This window comes from Rhinoraja longicauda, chromosome 23 (genome assembly GCF_053455715.1).
Source record: "Rhinoraja longicauda isolate Sanriku21f chromosome 23, sRhiLon1.1, whole genome shotgun sequence".
NCBI lineage: Eukaryota > Metazoa > Chordata > Chondrichthyes > Rajiformes > Arhynchobatidae > Rhinoraja > Rhinoraja longicauda.
Genome location: NC_135975.1, coordinates 10,792,182 through 10,812,681, shown reverse-complemented (window position 1 = coordinate 10,812,681; position 20,500 = coordinate 10,792,182). Strand labels below are relative to the sequence as shown.

General features: G+C 44.5%; 1 protein-coding gene across 4 annotated transcripts in view; it reads right to left on the bottom strand.

Moving 5' to 3' along the window:
- Positions 1 to 18,402, bottom strand: part of LOC144604848 (inosine-5'-monophosphate dehydrogenase 1) — a 57,027-nt gene extending 38,625 nt beyond the window's left edge. For 2 of the 4 annotated variants that reach the window (XM_078419599.1, XM_078419602.1), the window contains exons 1-2: positions 18,307 to 18,402; positions 1,590 to 1,688 (exon numbers count right to left, since the gene is read on the bottom strand). In XM_078419599.1, the coding sequence (XP_078275725.1) occupies positions 1,590 to 1,687 (98 nt within the window). In that variant the 5' untranslated portion in view covers position 1,688; positions 18,307 to 18,402. Of the gene's footprint in view, positions 1 to 1,589; positions 1,878 to 18,306 lie in introns of those variants that run through there. The other 2 variants (XM_078419600.1, XM_078419601.1) reach the window with 2 other exon arrangements.
- Positions 18,403 to 20,500: the final 2,098 nt, after the last annotated feature.

Below are 20,500 nucleotides of genomic sequence, written 5' to 3'. Positions count from 1 at the left end.
GGAAGGAGGGTGCGATGGAGGGGAGGGTGTGATGGAGGGGAGGGAGGGTGCGATGGAGGGGGAGGGTGCGAAGGAGGGGGAGGGTGCGATGGAGGGGAGAGAGGGTGTGATGGAGGGGAGGGAGGGGAGGGAGGGTGTGATGGAGGGGAGCGATGGTGTGATGGAGGGAGGGTGTAAAGGAGGGGAGGGAGGGTGTGATGGAGGGGAGGGATGGTGTGATGCAGGGAGGGTGAGATGGAGGGGAGGGATGGTGTGAGGGAGGGATGGTGTGGTGGAGGGAGGGTGTGATGGAGGGGAGGGATGGTGTGATGGAGGGGAGGGGTGATGGAGGGGAGGGAGGGTGTGATGGAGGGGAGGGTGCGATGGAGGGGAGGAATGGGTGTGATGAATGGGAGGAATGGGTGTGATGGAGGGGAGGGAGGGTGTGATGGAGGGAGTGGGATGGTGTGATGGAGGAGGGGGTGTGATGGAGGGGCGGTGTAATGGAGGGGAGGGTGGGTGTGATGGAGGGAAGAGTGGGTGTGAAGGAGGGGAGGAATGGGTGTGATGGAGGAGAGGGTGGGGCGAGGTGGAGGTGAGGTGGTGGTGGGAGAGTGGACAGGATGAGTGTTGGAGGGGAGGGTGGGTGTGATGTAGGGTAGGGTGGGTGTGATGGAGGGGAGGAATGGGTGTGATGGAGGAGAGGGTGGGGCGAGGTGGAGGGAGTGGACAGGATGAGTGTTGGAGGGGAGGGTGGGTGTGATGTAGGGTAGGGTGGGTGTGGTGGAGGGTAGGGGGTGAGGTGCAGGGTAGGGGGTGAGGTGCAGGGTAGGGGGGGTGAGCGAGTGGACAGGGTGTGATGTAGGGGAGGGTGGGCGAGGTGGAGGGTAGGGGTGAGGTGGAGGGTAGGGGGGCAGGTGGAGGAAGGGTGGTGAGCGAGTGGATATGGTGTAATGGAGGGGAGGATGGGTGTGATGTAGGGGAGGGTGGGCGAGGTGGAGGGTAGGGGGTGAGGTGGAGGGTAGGGGGTGAGGTGGAGGGTAGGGGGTGAGGTGGAGGGTAGGGGGGTGAGCGAGTGGACAGGGTGTGATGTAGGGGAGGGTGGGCGAGGTGAAGGGTAGGGGGTAGGGGGGTAAGGTGCAGGGTAGGGTGGTGAGCGAGTGGACAGGGTGTGATGTAGGGGAGGGAAGGGGTGAGGTGCAGGAGGGTAGGGAGTGAGGTGGAGGGGGGGTGTTGAGCGAGTGGACAGGGTGTGATGGAGGGGAGGGTGGGCGAGGTAGGGGGTAGGGGGTAAGGTGCAGGGAAGGGTGGTGAGCGAGTGGACAGGGTGAGTGATGGAGGGGTGGAGAGAGCTGGTTGAAGGATCGGTCGATCGGAGGGGGATGTGCCCGTGGCTTCAGCCCCTGCTCCCTCCTCTCTGCTCTGCCCTGCCATGTCCCATGTCCTGAGTCAGGGGAAGGTCGGTGTGGCCGGCCGTGCTGTCTGTGCGCCGCGGGGCCGGGAGTGACGGGGGGGGGGGGGGGGGGCATCCGCTGCATGGTGGAGCACAGCCGGCTGCGAGCAACGTGTCCCAGCGGGAGGCGCTCAAGGGCGGGCGCCACGACTCTTACTTGTAGGTGAGGCCGTCGGCTGAGGCGAAGAGTATCTGCGCGGTGAGGCCGTCCTCGGGCACGTAGCCGGTGCCGCCGCTGATCAGGTAGTCGGCCATGCTGCGGAGAGAGGATACGAGCTGTGAGTGGTGTGGTGTGGGTGTGTGGGGAGAGAGAGAGAGAGAGAGAGGGAGTGAGTGAATGAACACAGCCCAGGCAGGGGCCGAGGGCGGGCGCCGGGCCGCGGGCTCGGGCACGCGCGTGTGCACGTGCGCGCGCATCGCAGCCGGCCACGCTCGTCCCCGCGGCCTCGTGTGCGCGCGACTAACCGCCGTTTTCCTGGCGCGCCCTCGACGTGCTCGCGGTGCTGACGCGTGGCGCGCGGTGCCGGCAGTCCCCGCTCGTGGGTTATGGAACAAAATGCAGGCGGGTGTCTGGTTCGTGTGTCACCCTTCTTTGGTCAGTTCCTTCCCGCATTCATGATCTTCCTGTTCATTGATTAGACTAAACTAGAAAATGTGCTGGAGGTTAGGTGACGTGTAGGAAGGTACTGGTTAAACCCGTAGTAGATGGACACAAAGAGCTGAAGTGGGGGAAACATCTATGGAGAATCAGGATGGGTGATGTTTCAGCTTCATCCCAAGGGTTTTGTTCATGGATTTTAGCTCTGCATTCAACACCGTTGACAACGGTTTACACCACCGACGGCGTTGTGCCGGAGCTACTTCACTCCAAATTCCCCCAGTTGACTGTGTGCCTGAATCCCTCCGCTCTGTCAGTGGATCACCAACTTCCCATGTGAGGCTGGGAAAGCACATCTCGGACCCGCGGACCCTCAGCATAGGAGCACCGCAAGGCCGCGCACTCTCCTTTGCTCTCTCTACACCAACGACTGCACCTCCACAGACTCCTCTGTCAAGCTTCTCAAGTTTGCGGTTGACACTACCCTGATTGGACTGATCCAGGATGGGGAGGAATCTGCCTACAGACAGGAAGTGACACAGCTGGCATCAAGGTGCCTTAGCATCAAACTGGAGCACAATGCTCTTAAGATGGTGGAATTGTTTGTAGACTTTAGGAGAGCTCTCCCCACTCACCATCAACAGCACCACATTTAAGTGGAGTCATTTAAGCTCCTTGGAACCATCATCTCTAGGGACTTTAAATGGGAGGCCACCATGGGCTCCACAGTCAAAAAGACCCAACAGAGGATGTACTTCCGGCGGCTGTTGAGAAAACACAATCTGCCACAGGCAATGATGGTCCAGGTTTATACTACCATCATAGTCTGTCCTCACATTTTCCATCATCGTCTGGTTTGGCTCAGCCACCAAGCACGACATCCGGAGGCTGCAGCGCATCGTTCGATCAGCCGAGAAGGTTGTTGGCTGCAACCTTCCCCCCATTGACGAACTGTACACTGCAAGGGCCAGGAAGCGAGGGGGTAAGATCATCTCTGACCCCTCTCACCCTGGCCACTAACTCTTTGAAGCACTTCCCTCTGGAAGGCAACTCCGCCGGACTGTTAAAACCGCCACAGCCAGACATAAAAACAGCTTTTTTCCACAAGCAGTAGCTCTGCTCAACAACCAAAAGTCTGTAGCCTCCCTTTGCTCTGGTATTTTATGTCATTCTTACCATATGTAAATTATAATGTTTTATTCTTAATTGTTTACTGTATGTCATGTTGTTACTTGTGAGCAAAGCATCAAGGCAAATTCCTTGTATGTATACATACTTGGCTAATAAAATTTATTCAATTCAATTCAGTCTGAAGAAGTCTAAACGTCACCCATCCTTTTCCTCCGCTGATGCTGCCCGACCCGCTGAGTTACTCCAGCACTTTGTGTCTATCTACAGCTAGGTACCGATTTGGGTCGGCCCCTTCTTCAGATTCACTTTGTGTCGGTTTTTTTGTAAACCAGCATCCGCAGTTCCTTGTGTCTTCATCAAAGTACCTGTTAGTGTTTCATGGCATCGGTCAATGGCTAGAAATTGGGCACTGTCGTCAAATTCGCTGCGCCTGTTCAAATCCAGTCCACCAGGGAAAGCAGACAGAGCCCAGGTTTCTTGAATATGATTCCTCCTCAGAGTATAGCAGTGTACCGTTTTATATGATCTACTCAAGTGTCTGAGGTGAGACTTGAACTCTTCGTATTTTAACTCGAGGTATCACATATGTTTCCAAGAGAGGGTTAGATATAGCTCTTAGGGCTAACGGAATCAAGGGATATGGGGAGAAAGCAGGAACGATGTACTGATTTTGGATGATCTGCCATGATCATCTCGAAGGGCCGAATGGCCTACTCCTGCATCTGTTTCTATGTAAGTTTGAAAAAAATGTATGGAAGATTTGAATCATCTTTTCTGAAGAAATGGAACAGGTTTTTGTCAAATGTAAGCGGGATAGAGCATGGAATGTGGCTACATCTAGCAATTTACATTGGGAAGATGACTAATGGAGAAATGCCAAATGGCCTACTCCTACACCTATTTTCTATGTCCATGTTTCTTTATGACACCAGATTAGAACTCTCAGGTACATGCAACCGTTGATCAATTTCATCACAAATTAATCTCAACCAACTCACCAAAATTCTACAAAGCTTTAACAAGAGGATGTTTTTTAAAATAACTTGGGGTGGTGGAGAAAGAGCAAAATAGTAAGAAGCAAAAAAAATCATTGATGAATCTTCATTGATTTCAAAAGAACAAGTTTTGTTTGAATATCGTGGCCTTCCTTGACTCCTGTGAACAGCTAAAAACAGTAGAAAAAAATTATGGGTGTCATACATTTAAACTTCCAAAGGGCCTTCCTTAAAGTACACCATAATTGGCTAATGGAAGTCACAATGTAGTCAGGCTGAAAAATAGAAACCAGAAAGTTTAGATAAATACATCTATTCAGTAACAGTAGGTTCGTGGGGCAAATGCTGTAAATTTGTATTAGTGATTTGCACTTTGATTGAAAACCGCAGCTTCTAAATTTACAATACAATACAATATATCTTTATTGTCATTGTACCCAGGGGTACAATGAGATTGGGAATGCGCCTCCCATACGATGCAATAATTTAAGTAATTTAGACAACAGCAACCCAACGAAACAAATAATGACAAATTAGGAGGGGTAAGATAATGGAGGACTTCAACATATTAAAGTAATGCATTGATAAGCTTGCAATATGATACTATAGTAGGTGATTAAATACCTGCACAAATATTCTTGGTTATTATGAAACATGAGCTTTTAACAGGCAGATGGTTGGAAGAAAAGACCAAAGATAAGAACAGAAAGTGCGAGGTTTGAAGAGTTGTGGATTCTGAAGCCATAGCAGGAGGGGGAGGGGAGGAAAGAAATAGATAGAGGTGGGTTACCTGGACAAGGACAAGATGCAAATTCCACACAGGCACCACCTGAACTAAGAGTCATAGCCAATCCAGCCTCTGCTTATAACTTAAGATCGCCAGTCTCAATACATCATTGTGATTATCTATGCACCGTACATTGTATATATGGTTGTACGATTATTCATGCACATAGCAGCTAAACCAGTTCTTGGCAAAGTGACAGATAATGAGGCTGCACCTGAGAAACCAAGTTAAAGTTTTAACTTTATACCGTTATAAAAAAGGACACAAAACGTAGTAGGAACTCGGCAGGTCAGGCAGCATTTGTGGAGGGAATGGATAGATGATATTTTGGCATGGGACCTTTCTTCAGACTGATAGGAATAGAGGGGAGAAAGCTGGAAACGAGATGGGGATGGGACAAAGCCTGGCAAGTAATAAGTGGATACATGTGAGGGAGGGTTTGATTGGCAGATGGATGGATTAAGTGACAAAGTCTAGAGAGGAAAAGGAAACAATAGGGTGTCAGATCAGGAGAGTAGAGTAAAATGTAAAGCCAGAGGAAGGTGAATGAGTGGAAGAGGACAAGGAGTGGGAAAGAGGGAGGGAATAAAAGGGTACAACAGAAGGGGAAGGAACAGGGAACAGTGAAATGGGAAAGAGAGAAGGGTATGACTTGAAATTGAAGAAGTCAATCTTCATACCATTGGGTTTTAATCTACCCAAGCAGAATAAGAGATGCTGTTCCTCTAGTTTGCTCTATGGAGGAGGCCAATGACAGAAAGAGGGATCAGTAGAGGGAGAGATAGAGAACAATATATTTTCTTATAGTTATTACAAGGACATCACTCTGGCAATGGAGGAGGCCAAGGACAGAAAGGTCAGTATGGGAAGTAACTGGGGGATCCTGTAGATCTTGGTGGACAAAGGGCAAGTGTTTGTCAAGGCGGTAGAGTTGCTGCCTTACAGGGAATGCAACGCCGGAGACTCAGGTTCGATCCTGACTACGGGCGCCGTCTGTACGGAGTTTGTACGTTCTCCCCGTGACCTGCGTGGGTTTTCTCCGAGATCTTCGGTTTCCTCCCACACTCCAAAGGCGTACAGGTATGTAGGTTAATTGGCTGGGCAAATGTAAAAAAAATTGTCCCTAGTGTGTGTAGAATAGTGTTAATGTGCGGGGATCGCTGGGCGGCGCGGACCCAGTGGGCCTAAGGGCTTGTTTCCGCACTGAATCTCTAAATCTAAAACAAAATCTAGTCAAATTTACACAAGAAGAGATGATCTTCTTGAGTGTTTTTATCATATGCAACACTTGAATTTTTTGCAGTAACTTTAGTATCTTTCTACCATTAAGTAACTATGACTATTGGTATCTTTTAATATCAGAAAGGCTTGTTTTCAGGTGAGAAGTTAATCAGAGGGTCTATCCTCTTGGTAGATGTGAACGATGCCTTAAACTATCCCAAAGAAGAGGAGCAAAATTCCTTTTTAATGATTAGCCCCTTGCTAATTGTAGAATTTGGTTGTGCACAAATAGGTTCTATATTTTTTACAGTGGGGGCTTCATTTCAAAAGTATTTCATTAGCAGTGAATATGTTAGAGGTTGAGAAATGTGCTTTATATTTTCTTTTTGATGTGATTACAGGATTACTGCAAAATAATTTGAAGTAATTACTGCTCAGCATAGCTGGATTGGAAAAGGTCACAAATAATGACTGGCCATCTGTTGCTCAGCAGTTCGGAATTGTTCAAGAGTATACTGGTAGGAACGCAGCATGGTCTGGCTTTAACCACGTTACAGGCATCACCCAAAGCCAGGCTACACAGTGAGGAAGAACTGTCGCTGCAGCTTCAACTCCAAACCAAACCAAAATAATTGGTCGTCAGAAAGAAAAATGCTGGCAGTATCAGATTAAGCACGAGAGTAGAAAAGATTGATTAAAGGAAAGGGAGTGACTTTGCTGGATAGAGAGAGGGAGGGATAGAGAACAATATCTTATACCTATAACAAAACGAAGAAACAGATGGAGAACACGGGAAGATAAGAGAAAAGAATAGGAAGAAAGACAAATAGATTAATATTAAAAGAAGTATAAATAGTCAAAAACATATTTTGTATGCTGGTGTGAGAGTGAGAGAGAGCAGGAGGCAGATAACTAAAGAAACCAGATAGAGAAATTGTTGAGCTAGGTGGGAAATAATCAAAGGTAGAGGGAGTGGCTGATGTTCGCAAACATAAATAGAGATATGCCCTAAAGTGATTTTAAAAACGTATGTAGAAGGTGACCAGGATTTTTTTAAAGAATGACCGGCAAATGAGAATCCTGACAGATGGACAGAGAGAGTGTTGGAAACGAACTGAAACAGACAGCTGCTCCTCTGTTAGTAGCACTATAAAATCAAAGATAATATTGTTCTTTTTATGTTTACAGTATATTAAGGAGCTGAAAATAAATCTCAGACAATGGAAACTCCCAGACCTTTGGACAGAATATCAATGAGATACCTGCCAATCAGTACAGATTAGGACAAATATATTTTTTACAAAGAAAACTTCCAATGAGCAAGACACAAAATACAAATTAAAATTCCTCAAGAATTTGGAATTGATAAGAAATCAATAATACCAAGTTTACAGAAATAACACACAGTAACGATCATCAAATGGAGAAACAGGATATATCAAACAGAAAGATGCATTGTACCTGTATCTTAAAAATATTTCAAAAAACTTCACCTACAATGACTTACATAATGTATTCAAAATATTGCTATCGATGAGAACAATCATTCAGCATGCTTGAATCATCCAACAATGTGATTCTATATCGCTGGTACACTGTAAAATCAGTGCCTGAATGACACTTCCAGTACTTAATCTGGCCAATTTTAGTTAGATTCTTAGATTTAGTTAGTCGTTGGCAGGCGTAAGAGCAACTCTACTATCCTTGTAATGTGGCCTTTTTGGGGTAACTGGTGCTTTACTTTCAGTCTTTCACAAAGGTCTATAGGAAAAAAACATCATTAAACTAAAAACAAAGAGAAAAAGGGAGTAAAGGGGAAACACAGAGAAGGCAAGAAAGGGAAGGATGGTGAAAGAAAGAAGAAAGGAAGGCAAGAAGTGGTTCAAGGAAGAAGAAAATAAAGTGCAGGGAAAAAAGGATGAAGGACATTCATATTTATATTTTATCACAACTCAGGGCATCCGTAAGTACTTTACAGACATGAAAGGACTTTGAAGCACAGTCACATGTGAATTTATTCCACATGTTGGATATTATAGAAATCAATAGATACTGTATTGACTTAGGACAGAAAAGTGACACAAAGGGAAAAGATCATGGACGATTTTAATGAAAGGTGGTGGTGGACCAATGAACTGTTCGTACTTCTATTATATACACTCACAGTAAGCTCCTAGGAATGTGATAATGATGAGATAATCTGCTTTATTGATGGTGTTTAACAAATAAATAAAATACTTTGATGAATGGTCATCAATGAAATGGCAGAGAATGGAACTGTATAATAACTTGGTTAAAATATTAGAAAACATAGCAATGATGAGAGACCCAATGACTAGAACAAGCTTGTTGATGTGATTTTACAAAGTGTTTGCAATTGAGTTCATTATTTTTCTAGGTTTGAGTAAGATTTGGAATCCAAATATTCCTCTGTTAAATTTCCCTTATAACATTTGACATTGATGGGCTTCAAAAGATTAATGAATCCATCAAACCTTACGATGGTGGGCCTCTTGAAATCATACTTGTTTCCTTTGTCTCCCTGCCATCTCCACCACAGAACGCCCACCCAAAACATTCAATGCCATGTAATTTGAGGGGAGAGGGGAAAAGTGGAGAAAATACAATGGATGAATGAAATCAGATTAGTGTATAAGAATACAGAATGACATCTGGCAGTGTGACACTGGCACCTGGGAACACAACACATTCAATTGTCAGATGAGTAGTAAATACATGGTCAGAGCCCACACTGTGGAAGACAAGCATGCATTTTCAAGATGTACATTAAAAACTTCCTCACATTGAAAAATGATGTTAATCCATGCAAACATATGTGACAATCACAGGAGGAATATTGAATTCTTGTAATGATTCCCCTGCTACAATAATTTTTGAATTATACCACCACACCAACATTAAGTTTAAAATCAACCTTGACCTTCTTGGTCCACAATTTACTTATTTCTCATGTTGGTTTGGTTTAACCTGCATTTTGGCTTGATAAGCAAGATATTCTACAAAAAAATTAATGACAACTAAACAAAATGTACCATAACTATCACCACCTTTAGACACAATTGACATAAAACACATCAAAATCAACTGTCAGATTTATCTGGATGAGATGCCGTAGAAGAATAATTGCTTTGAAAACTTAGCTGGGAAAGCTACACCAAAAATCAACTCACCCTGATTCATCTGTGGGAGCCAACATCATAACTATCAGCTTTCCTAGACTTAGCTAGAATAGCCCAGTATAACAGTCTCTCCTGGACTCCACTGGGAGAGCCAAACCAGAACGTTTTGTCCTAGACTCAGACCCACCGGCTGTCTTGTACTCAGATGGAACGATCATTCCAAAAACCACCAGCCCTCTTAGCATCAGCTGTGACAGCCAAACCAATCCAGGACCTATTTTAGATTCAGTTGGAAGTAGGTATCTTGACAATCAGCTATGTTCATTCTCACAGTTAATATTTCTTCCCATTACTCAGAGACATGTCCAGATTGTCTCCCTGAAACTGCTGTGGGGGTTGGTTTATCCTCAGTAGTACAATTTCCAATTTCTGCTGATCAAGTAGAGCTTGATCACATGAGATAGAAACAAGCCATAGTTTCCAAGGTAGAGGCAACTCCACATTTTCTATTTCTGTACAAGTAGCTGACATTGTTGTTTGTGTAGGAAGGAACTGCAGATGTTGGTTTACACCGAAAATAGACACAAAATGGTGGCGTAACTCAGCGGGTCAGACAGCATCTTATGAGAAAAGGAATAGGTAAGGTTTCGGGTCTGAAGAAGGGTCTGAACCCGAAATGTCACCTATTCCTTTTCTCTAGATGCTGCCTGACCCACAGAGTTACTCCAGCATTTTGTGTCTATCTTTAACATTGTTGTTTGTTGGTTTCCATAAAGTATATCTCAGCAACTTAGCATGGCAACAAGAGTAAACTAATTACTATAATCCATAGAACTTCACAGGGGTTACTATTTACTATCAATTAGCCAGCTGTTGCCTGCAATTTTAGCTTGTTGTTCAGAAGGGGAATCCAGTGAGGGAGAACAACACCTGGTGGAGGAAGGCAAGTCAATGGCTTTAAATTAATTAGGTGCGGGAAAGGTTCCATTTTGTGAGAAGTTTGAAGTGAGGAGAGAATGAAAACCAAACTGTGACATGAAAGAGCAGACTGTTTAGTGGAAATAGGAATAACAGGTGAATAACAAAATAATCTTAGGCCCCCAAAGTGTTGAATCCCAATGAGATATTAGTGAAATTGCTTTGGCAATAATAATTTGATCAGACTAATCAAACTGGCTTGGGTACAGTGGAAGCCGAATACATGAATTATCAGGGATTGTTTGTTAGAGAGGTTTATTACATAACCTACCTTGAAACAGGCTATCTGTTCATGTGTAATGAAGGAGGTATAATAAGAGAGCGTGGCACAGTGGAGCGGCGGTAGAGTTGCTGCCTTACAGCACCGGAGACTCGGGTTCGATTGTGACTTCGGGTGCTGTCTGTATGGAGTTTGCACGTTATCCATGTGACTGCGTGGGTTTCCTCCGGTGCTCCAGTTTCCTCCTACATTCCAAAGACGTGCAGGTTTGTAGGTTAATTGGCTTCTGTAAATTGCCCTTAGTGCATAGGATAGAACTAGTGTACAGGTGATCATTAGTCAGCGTGGACTCGGTGGGTCAAAGAGCCTGTTCCCACACTGAATCACTAAACTAAATTAAAGATCCCTTATGAATTAGTGACCTCAAAATGATAGATTTTCAAATACAATTTTAAGGCAAACACACTGGTCCAAAACCCGAGTCCTCAAATTAAATATGGCATTGAAAAGATATGAAGATAGGATTGCCTAGAAAGGACATGGTAAATAGACAAAAAAATACTGGATGCACAGCGGAGGGATTTTAAACTAGTTGATAATGCTGAGCAGAAATGTATCCCGTTTAGAAAGAGGGATCTCATGAGAAAGATGACCTCCATGGTTAACAAAGGAGCTCAAAAAAATATTAATTAGTAATTTAGAAAAGTTTATTGTAATCAAATAAAGTCAACATGGCTTTATGAAAGGTAAACCAGGTTTGACAAATTGCTAGTTTCTCGAAGTTGTAAGAAACTGAGTTGATAGAGAACCTAGAGACGTGACATATTTGGATTTCCAGAAGGCACTTGATAAGGTGCGACGTAAAAGGCTAGTGCACAACATAAGAGCTCACAGCTCATAAGCACCCAATTCTTTCTTCAAGATATTGGTTCTTCCTCACCATAGCATTTCTATCTGTCTTCATACTTGCTACATCCCAGAATAACTGTTCCATCTCTTCTACATCTTTCCACACACACCTGTTCCATCTCGCACACATGATCTATCTCTTTAACTTGCATGTTCCAAACTGACCACACACTTGCCCAATTTTCCTCACACAGCTCTTACAATTCTCTTGCAAACCTATTCCATATTTCTAACATACCGATCCTATCTTTCCCACTCAGCTATTCCCTTTTCGCCACAACACTGGCAATTCACCCACTCCTGTTTTATCTTTCTCAAACCTGTGCTACCTTTTGCATGCCTGACCTCTCTTAATTTAATCTTATTCTACACATCTATCCCACGTAGACCTGTAGACCTGCTCAACTGTCAACTGCCCTGTGTGCCACATCTATTTCTCCTGCACCTCACACAGCCCATCTCTCATTAACTCCTTCCACCCTTCCCATATACTGCCATGTCTCCATCTCTCGCACGTTTGTTACATCTTTGGCAAACTCCACCTCGACCAGATGTCCCATCACAACACCAATCCATTCCATCTCACCTCAAACATTGTTCCTTCCCTCCCACAACTGCTCCAGCTCTTATGGGTTAAGTCTATTTTTCCCAAACACTTGTCCCACCACATCCCATGCCTGTTCCATTTCCTTCAGAGCTGTAACAATCCTCATTGACACTTACATGTTCTTTCTCAGGTAATTATTCTTCCGTTGGAGAAAGTGCAGAAGAGATTTACCAAAATGCTTTCTAGTTTAGAGGGTATTGGCTATAAGGAGATGTTGGGCAAACTTAGATTGTTTTCGCTGAAGCATCGGTGATAGAGGGGAGACCTGATAGATGTATATAAAAATACAAGAGACATAAATAGACAGTCAGGACCTTTTTCCCCCAGAGTGGAAATGTCGAAGACCAGAGGGCATAGCTTTAAGATTAGATGAGCAAAGTTTGAAGGAGATGTACGGGACATCCATTTTACACAGAGAGTGGTGGGTGCCCAGAATAGGCTGTCAGGTTTGGTGGTGGTGGTGGTGGTGGTGGCAGATACAATAGTGGCATTTATGAAATTATTTGGTAGGAACATGGATACACAGGGAATGGAGAAATTATGGATCGGGTGCAGGTCAGAGGGGATTAGTCAACTTGGCACCTTGTTCGGCACAGAGATTATGGGTCAAGGGCCTGTTCCTGTGTTGTACTGTTCTACGTTCCTCACCACATTTGTTCTATCTCAACTGTGCTTCTGTTCCAGGTTTCATCTCTCTCCACAGTTATTCCATCTCTCACACAATTCATTTATCACCAAAAACATATGGGATCCCCTCATGCACTTGCTCCACATCACCTCATTTGATGCCTTTTCCACCTCACTTGACGCCTGTTCCATCTCTCCCGCATCTGTTTCTTCTTTCTCCTACACCTTGTCCATCTATTGCACATTGCACTCCTATTCCAATGTACCTCACACGTATTGCAAAAAAAAAAGTGCTGGAGCAACTGAGTGGGTCAGGCAGCATCTGTGAAAGAAATGAACGTTTAAAGAAGGGTCCCGATTTGAAACATTTTTTGTCCATTTCTGCCCAAAGATGCTAAATAAACCAATTGAGTTCCTCCAGCACTTTGTTTTTTGATTATAGTTCCAGCATCTGCAGTCACTTGTGTCTCTAGTTCAAACCTATTTTCTTGCATATCGGAGAACCCGGCGTGGGGGGAACCACCATGTGGGGAGAGGGGGAGAGGGGGAGAACAATGGAGGACCCGGCATGGGGGGAACCACCATGAGGGAGGTGGGGGGAGAACTATGGAGGACCCGGCGTGGGGGAACCACCATGTGGGGAGAGGGGGAGAACTATGGAGGACCCAGCGTAGGGGGACCACCGTGATGGAGGTGGGGGGAGAACAATGGACAATTGGGGAGGGGGGGGAGAACAAAGGACAATGGGGACCCGGCATGGGGGAACCGCTGTGGAGGGGGGGGGTGGAGAACAAATGGAGGGGCCGCCGTGCTTTGTCAGCACCGTAGGTGGCGGCTATTTGTATATGTTGGGTATGCAGCAAAGAATTTCACTGCGCCTAGTCACATGGCAATAAAGTATTCCATTCCCATTCATTAGTCATCTCCACAATGTAGATTTCTAGATGTAGTCACATTCCATGATCTATCCCTCTTACATTTCTTCTATCTCTGACAAAAACCTGTTTCATTTCTTCTGAAGAGATGATTCAAAGCATCCATACATCTTTTCAATCTTCCTCACTGAGTTGTCCATTTTTTGGATTTTTCCTGCATAACTTCCATCACTTCAGCATTCCTATTTAAACTCTATTCTATACAGCCCATCCCTCTTGTATGCTCCAGCCCTACCTTGCCCATATTCCATATGTACTTTCCTATTCCATTCCTCCTTTATGCTTGTTTTCCTTTTCTGTCTTGATCCTGATCCAGATCATTTGTTTGCGATAAATAGAAGTGACTTGGACATAAATGGAGATGGATTGGTTAGTACGCTTACTGCCAACATCAAGATTGCTAGAATTGTGGACATTGAGAAAGGCAGTCAAAGTATACAGTGGCGTATAGATCAGCTGCAGAAATGGGCAGAGAAATGGCAGAGGGCGTTTACTCAGTATACAAGAGAAGAGACAGTTAATGGCAAAACCCTTAAAAGCATTTAAATACGGAGGGATATTGGAGTCCATGTACATCCTGACAATGGCAACACAAGTAGATAAAGTAGTAAAGAACACACATATGGGATGCTTGTCTTCATTGGTCAGGGCATTGAGTGTAAAGGTCAGGAAGGTCAGAATGATGTAACTTTGTAGGACTTTGGCTAGGTTCCATATCGAGTATTGCACGCAATTCTGGTGGTTCCATTACAGAAAGGATGTGGAGGCTGTGGTGAGGAAGTTTACCACAATGTTGCCTGGATTAGAGAGTATTAGCCATAAGGAGAGTTTGGACAGACTTGGATTCTTTTCTCTGGAATGCGGAGGTTGAGGGAGACTTGACAGAACTATGTAAAATCATGAGAGGCATAGGTAGGGTAGACAGTCTCAGGGTGGAAATGACAAGGACTAGAGGGCATTGCTTTAAGGTGAAAGGAGGAACTTTAAAGGAGATGCATGGGGGCAAGCTTTTTAACACAGAAGGTGGTGGGTGCCTGCAACACTCTGCCAGGCAACATGCTGCCAGGGCCAGCCGGGGAGGTGGAGGTAGCTACGATAATGACATTTAAGAGGCTTTTAGAAAGGCACATGGATATGCAGGGAATTGAGCGATACGGAGAATGTGCAGGCAGATTAAATTAGTTTATTTTGGCATCACGTTCAGCATCAACATTGTGGATGGAAGGGATGGTTCTTGTGCTGTACCATTCTATATTCTACACATCCTCTCATCTAATTAGCGCTTCCATACACTTGTTCCAACTCTCCAGTATTTCCATTGTTTCCACACACATCTGTTCCATATCTTCACAAATCTGATCCATTATTCCCACATTCGTATTCCATACCCAAAACACAACTTTCTTTTTTTTTGTATGTGCTCCACCTCACTTTTGCCAACAACTTTGCCTAACCGAGCTAATCCCACTTACCTGCGCCTGGCCCAGATTCATCCAAACCCGACCAAGTGCCTTTTAAATATCGTAATTGTACCTATCATTACCACTTCCTCTGGCAGCTCATTATATATATGCACCGCCTTCATGTGAAAAAGTTGCTTTTAAATCTTTCCCTTCCCACCTTAAGCCTAAGGGAAAAGATTGTGGCTATTCCTTTTATCTACAGTATGTCCCTCAGAGTTTTATAAACCACTATAAGGTCACCCTTATTCAGCTTCCTGTGCTCCAAGGATAAAAGACCCAGCCTATCCATTGTTTCTTTCTAATTCAAATCCTCCAGACTTGATAACATGGTAATCGTTTTTCCACTCTTTCCAATTTAATGTCATCCTTCCTCTAGCAGGGCGACCAGAACCGTATGCAGTATTCCAAAGAAGGAAGAGCTATAAGATGATATCTCAATTCCTTACTCAACAGTATTCTCTGTTCTAAAACACTCCCCAAATACGTATCATTTACTGCGTAAGCCCTGCCCTGGTTTGTCTTATTAAAAGCAAAACACCTCACGTTTATCCGAATTTAACTCAATCTGCATTCATCGGCCCATTGGCCCAGTCGATCAAGATGCCATTGTAATTTTAGATAATCTTTTCCACTGACAACTATATTACCACAGTTAGTGTCATTCACAAACATATGAATCATGCCACCTACATTCACATCCAAATTGTTAATATAAATAATTAACAACTGTGGACCCACCATTTGTTACAGATCTCCAGTCTAAAAAAAACCCTCTACAACCGTTCTCTGTCAAGCCAGTTTTATATCCAATTGGCTGGCCTCTTGTGAATTCCATGTAATTTAACCTTCAAGACTGGCCTAGCTTGTGATCCTTCTCAAATACTTTGATGATGTCCACGTAGATAATGTCTTCCGCACTCCCCTTATCAATCTTCTTGGTCACTTCTTCAAAAAATTTGTGAAAATAATTTCCCACACACAAAACCATACTGGCTATCCCTAATCAGCTCTTGTCTTTGCAAGCGCTTGTAGATCTGGTCACTCTGAACCCCTCTCCTATAACTTACAAACTGATGATGTTACTGGTCTGTAGTTCCCAGATTTTTCCTTGAAGCCTTTCTTAAATAAAGGTGCAACAACAACTAACCTCCTCCACTCTTCTGGCACAGTCCCCATGGTTATTGATGATAGTAAACCCTCTTTATAACAGACCATAAGGAGAGAATGGTGTCTGTTATTGCTGATTGTCTGCTATAATCGAATAATCCAAGGGGTGGATTTGGAAGATGTGTGAAGATCCTCAAAACCAGTGCTCAAAGCAGAAATGGGAGAGAAAGTCGTGTTCTTAGATTTAGCTTAGAGATACAGTATGGTAACAGGCCCTTCGGTCCATTTGGTCCATGCCGACAATCAAACACCCATTCACATAGATCTATGTTATCCCACATCGGCATGCACTCCGACATACTAGATAAATAGGCTCCCGACACACAGAGGCCAATTAACTTACAAACCTGCACCTCTTCGGGATGTGCGAGGAAACCACAGCAGTCACAGCAGCACACAGACAGCACCCGAGGTCAGGATCGAACCTATATCTCTGGTGCTAGGAGGCTGCAGCTCTACCTGCTGTGCCACTGTGTCACCCCACAAATCTCCTTAATCATCAAGCCCCAGACACAAGAATTAACGCAGAATCAATGCCTTTATTCTGTCACTCCCTGCTTCAGGGTAGAGAGGCCACGTGACAACTTTAAGATTAAAAGACGATCAGCCAACATGAGTTCATCAAACTGCAAGCAAGCCTGAAATATTGATTGTTTCCAAACGTTCAGGCTGAGCGATCAGCCGTGGGGAGGGAATCCTTTCAGTCCATCCTCCCCATCCACCCACCCCACCCCAGAGTACCAACCCATTCACTGGTCCCGAGTCTTGGTCCCCCTCTCCATTCCTCCTGACTGGATTTCTGATATTCTGCTGGCACTGGTTACCATCACAGTAAATCTTCATTTCATATTTCAGACAATTTCCAATTCTGGAGTTCTCGTAACCTTATAAAATGCCAATGTTTTCAGAAAGAGATTGTAAAAATGGCACAGCCCAAGGCCAGGCCTGGCATGTCCAATACCAACAGGCACAGAACAGTCCGCTATAACTGAAATCCGTTGTAAAAAGGTCTGTAAAAACAAGGGTTTACTGCACAAATATCTCTGCCAGGGGCACCTGTGTTTTCTTCTCTAGCCTCCCACAATGTACAAAGAAGCATTTGATCTGGTCCCAGGGATTTATCTACTTTTATGCATTCTAAGACCCCCCAGCACCTCCTCTTCCATAGTGTAAACTCTCTTCAAAATGTAATTGAAACAGAATCACGAATTATTCAATCATCACAGTGACACAGTAGCATTTAAGACGGAACATTGGAAGACTCCTGGTGGCCAGTTACTGTTACTGCTTCAACAGCAATTGGATCGTTTTGACCACCCCAAGGGGGAAACGAAGCCACAAAAACAAGCTGAAGCAAAATATCCAAAACAGTGCTTTGTGGCATGTGCACTGCTATACTTGAATGTACAATTTCTCCAGTTACAATGAGAGATTGTCAAAGTGTACAATTACTGATTCTACAATCCCAATATCTTATTTTCTGATATATACTGCAATGCACATTCTCTTACAAAAGGTACATTACTATCTGGTGACTAAGCAAACGGTACTGCTTCATGCAACAATGTTTATTTTTAATGGAAATGATTGTCTCAAAACTGTAATGATATGAGTAGAATTTAATGATAAAGGTGATAACTGTGTCTTGAAACTTCTCAGTTAGTATCCAAATACCTATGGTTTTAATGATAACAGACCACTGGACGTTAATCAAACACTTGGAATCTTTGGACTTTGCTCACCTCATTGATCAAGTGATTAGACAGTAAGAAGTTTAGTACAAGACCAGAAATGTCCCAGGTTTGACCGAATTATTTCATCTTGGTCAAGATACAGGAGTACTCTGACCGACATCAAAAGCCTGGAGTTAGAAAGGGAAGAATTGCCAGGGTACCTACTCTTGCAAAACCCCTCCTGACTGTCCTTCAAAGCTAGTTCTCTATTTGGTTCAGCACCTCATTCTCCAAACTCCTAATCAAATTCTGCGGACTTTGTAAAGCAGTTTCAGTTAACTTATCATCTGCACATACAGTATGTGGTGTGTTTTCTGTGGTGTGATTACTTCCACTAAAGATGCAATATCCATTCTTCCTTACCTCTCAGGCTCAAAGCCAGCTTGAATTCTGGTGGCAATGTAGCGTTGTGCTGCGGTCTCATGCCCATGCCCATGATGATACCCACTCAGAGATCCCACTCCAGGAGGCAACTGATCTCCAGTGGGCCGAGTCAGCTCCATTTCTCCCACAATTGTTCGATAGTCGATCTGGTAAAGGTCTTGCTCCGAACTGTTAAATCCACTGTAATTCTGCCCATCCATTCTCTTTCTCTCAGAAAAGCGTCTTCCGAAATCGTCCAAGTGTCTCTTCTCGAGCACAAGTCACCAGGAATGCGTGGGTGGAGATGGGAGGATTCTTTCTCAGACTGTGTACTGGCTGCCGGGGTGAATACACATCCTGGCAGGGTGAACATGCATCAAAACAAAGCACCAAAAGTTACTAGTCAAACTGTTCAGGGAACAAAACCTTCTTCACGCTGCCCTGAAGTCTGCAAAGGACAGCATCAATCTCCAAACATACAGAAGGGATTTAGAAATTCATTTTTAGTAAAATTTGTTTTCCAAATGTAACGTTGATGCAAAATATTTTTAAATAGGTTACGTTCAATTGTAAATCTAAGTCCGTGTAAGCTGCTGCTCGTTTCTCCCTCCCTCCCTCTCCCTCTCCCTCTCCCCCATTCGCTCTCTCTCACTATATCACTGATACTCAGCTGATGTACATTGGAGAATATTTTTGTTCCATAGCCCAGCCGTGCAGCTCCAGATTAGCCTTATTCTGACAATGCCAGACGTCACTTTGTAAAAGAGGATTGGAGACTCGAGCAATACTGGTAGTTCCCGCCCCTTGCCAAACACACACTTATGTCAACTGTTCCCCTTGGTGGCCTAGCTATTTCCCCTAGGTGCAATATAGCAACAAGCGTGAGCATTTAATAAACACTGGCATAACAACTGAACGGGGAAACATTCATTGAATTGTTATAGAGTTGCTAAATGTTATTGCCACATCTTCTCTTCCCACTTACTACCTATGGTCCAGTCCTACATCTAGAATTCCAGACATTCAGCTAATACATTTAATCAATTAGACTTAGTCTATGTTATTTCTCTCATTTCATGTTACTCCTACAATACACATTACTTGTTAATATGAACCTCTTCATAATGGATTTGAGTTATGGCAGACAGACCTACTGACCGTCACTGCCAGGCCAGGCTGCCGACGCCATCGCCATCCCCGCTGATTCCAGGCCGGACCGATCAACCTTCAGCACCAGGCCGGGCTGCTGATGCCGGACCGCACCACCTTCCCGACTGTTTCCTGGCCAGACCTGCTGCTGCCACCGCAGGCTCACACAGGTTCCTTGGCGGCCTCCAGGCCATGCCAGCCCCTGCCACTGCCGACCCTTGCCTGCACTCCAGCCGCCCGCAGGCCGTGATGAATGATTCCGTTGCTCCTCACCTCTCCCCTTGCCGCCAGCAGGTCGGGGCCATCAACTCATCAGGCCCACCAGGTCGGGGCCATCAACTCACCCAGATTTCAGGCCCATTTCCAGACCGAGAGTCTGAAGAAGGGTCTCGACCCAAAACGTCACCTATCCATGTTCTCCAGAGATGCTGCCTGACCCACTGAATTATTCCGGCACTTGTGTCCTTTTGTGTATTAACCAGCATCTGCAGTTCTTTGTCTCTACTACTTGTGCAATGATATTCGATTATAACGGACAATCAGCAATAGCGGACAACATTCCCCCCCCCCAACGTCCCATAGTCCATTATAATGAGGGTTTTTCTGTATTGCTCTTTCTCCAGTAGAAGGGAAACTGTAATTGTTGGAATCTCTTATTAAGGAAGTGATATCTAGAGACTTAGAAAAAATTATAGGATGGGGTAAAGTCAACATAGATATATAAAAGGGAAATCATGTTTGACATAATCATGTTTCACAACCTTTTGAAATATTAAATACCAAGTTAGGTGAACCAGTGGATATAGTAATTTGGACACATAAGGCTTTCAATATGGTATCACACAATAGATTATTAAAGAAAATGATGGCAACATATGCTGGTTGTATATTGGCATGGATTACGGATTGGTTAAAAAACAGGGAGCTGGAATTAAAAAGTCATTTTCGGGTTGGGAGGATGCATCCAGTAGGGTGCTTTAGGAATCGGTGCTGGAGGGGGAGGGGAGGGTGGAGGAGGAGGAGGGGGAGGAGGGGGGAGGAGGGG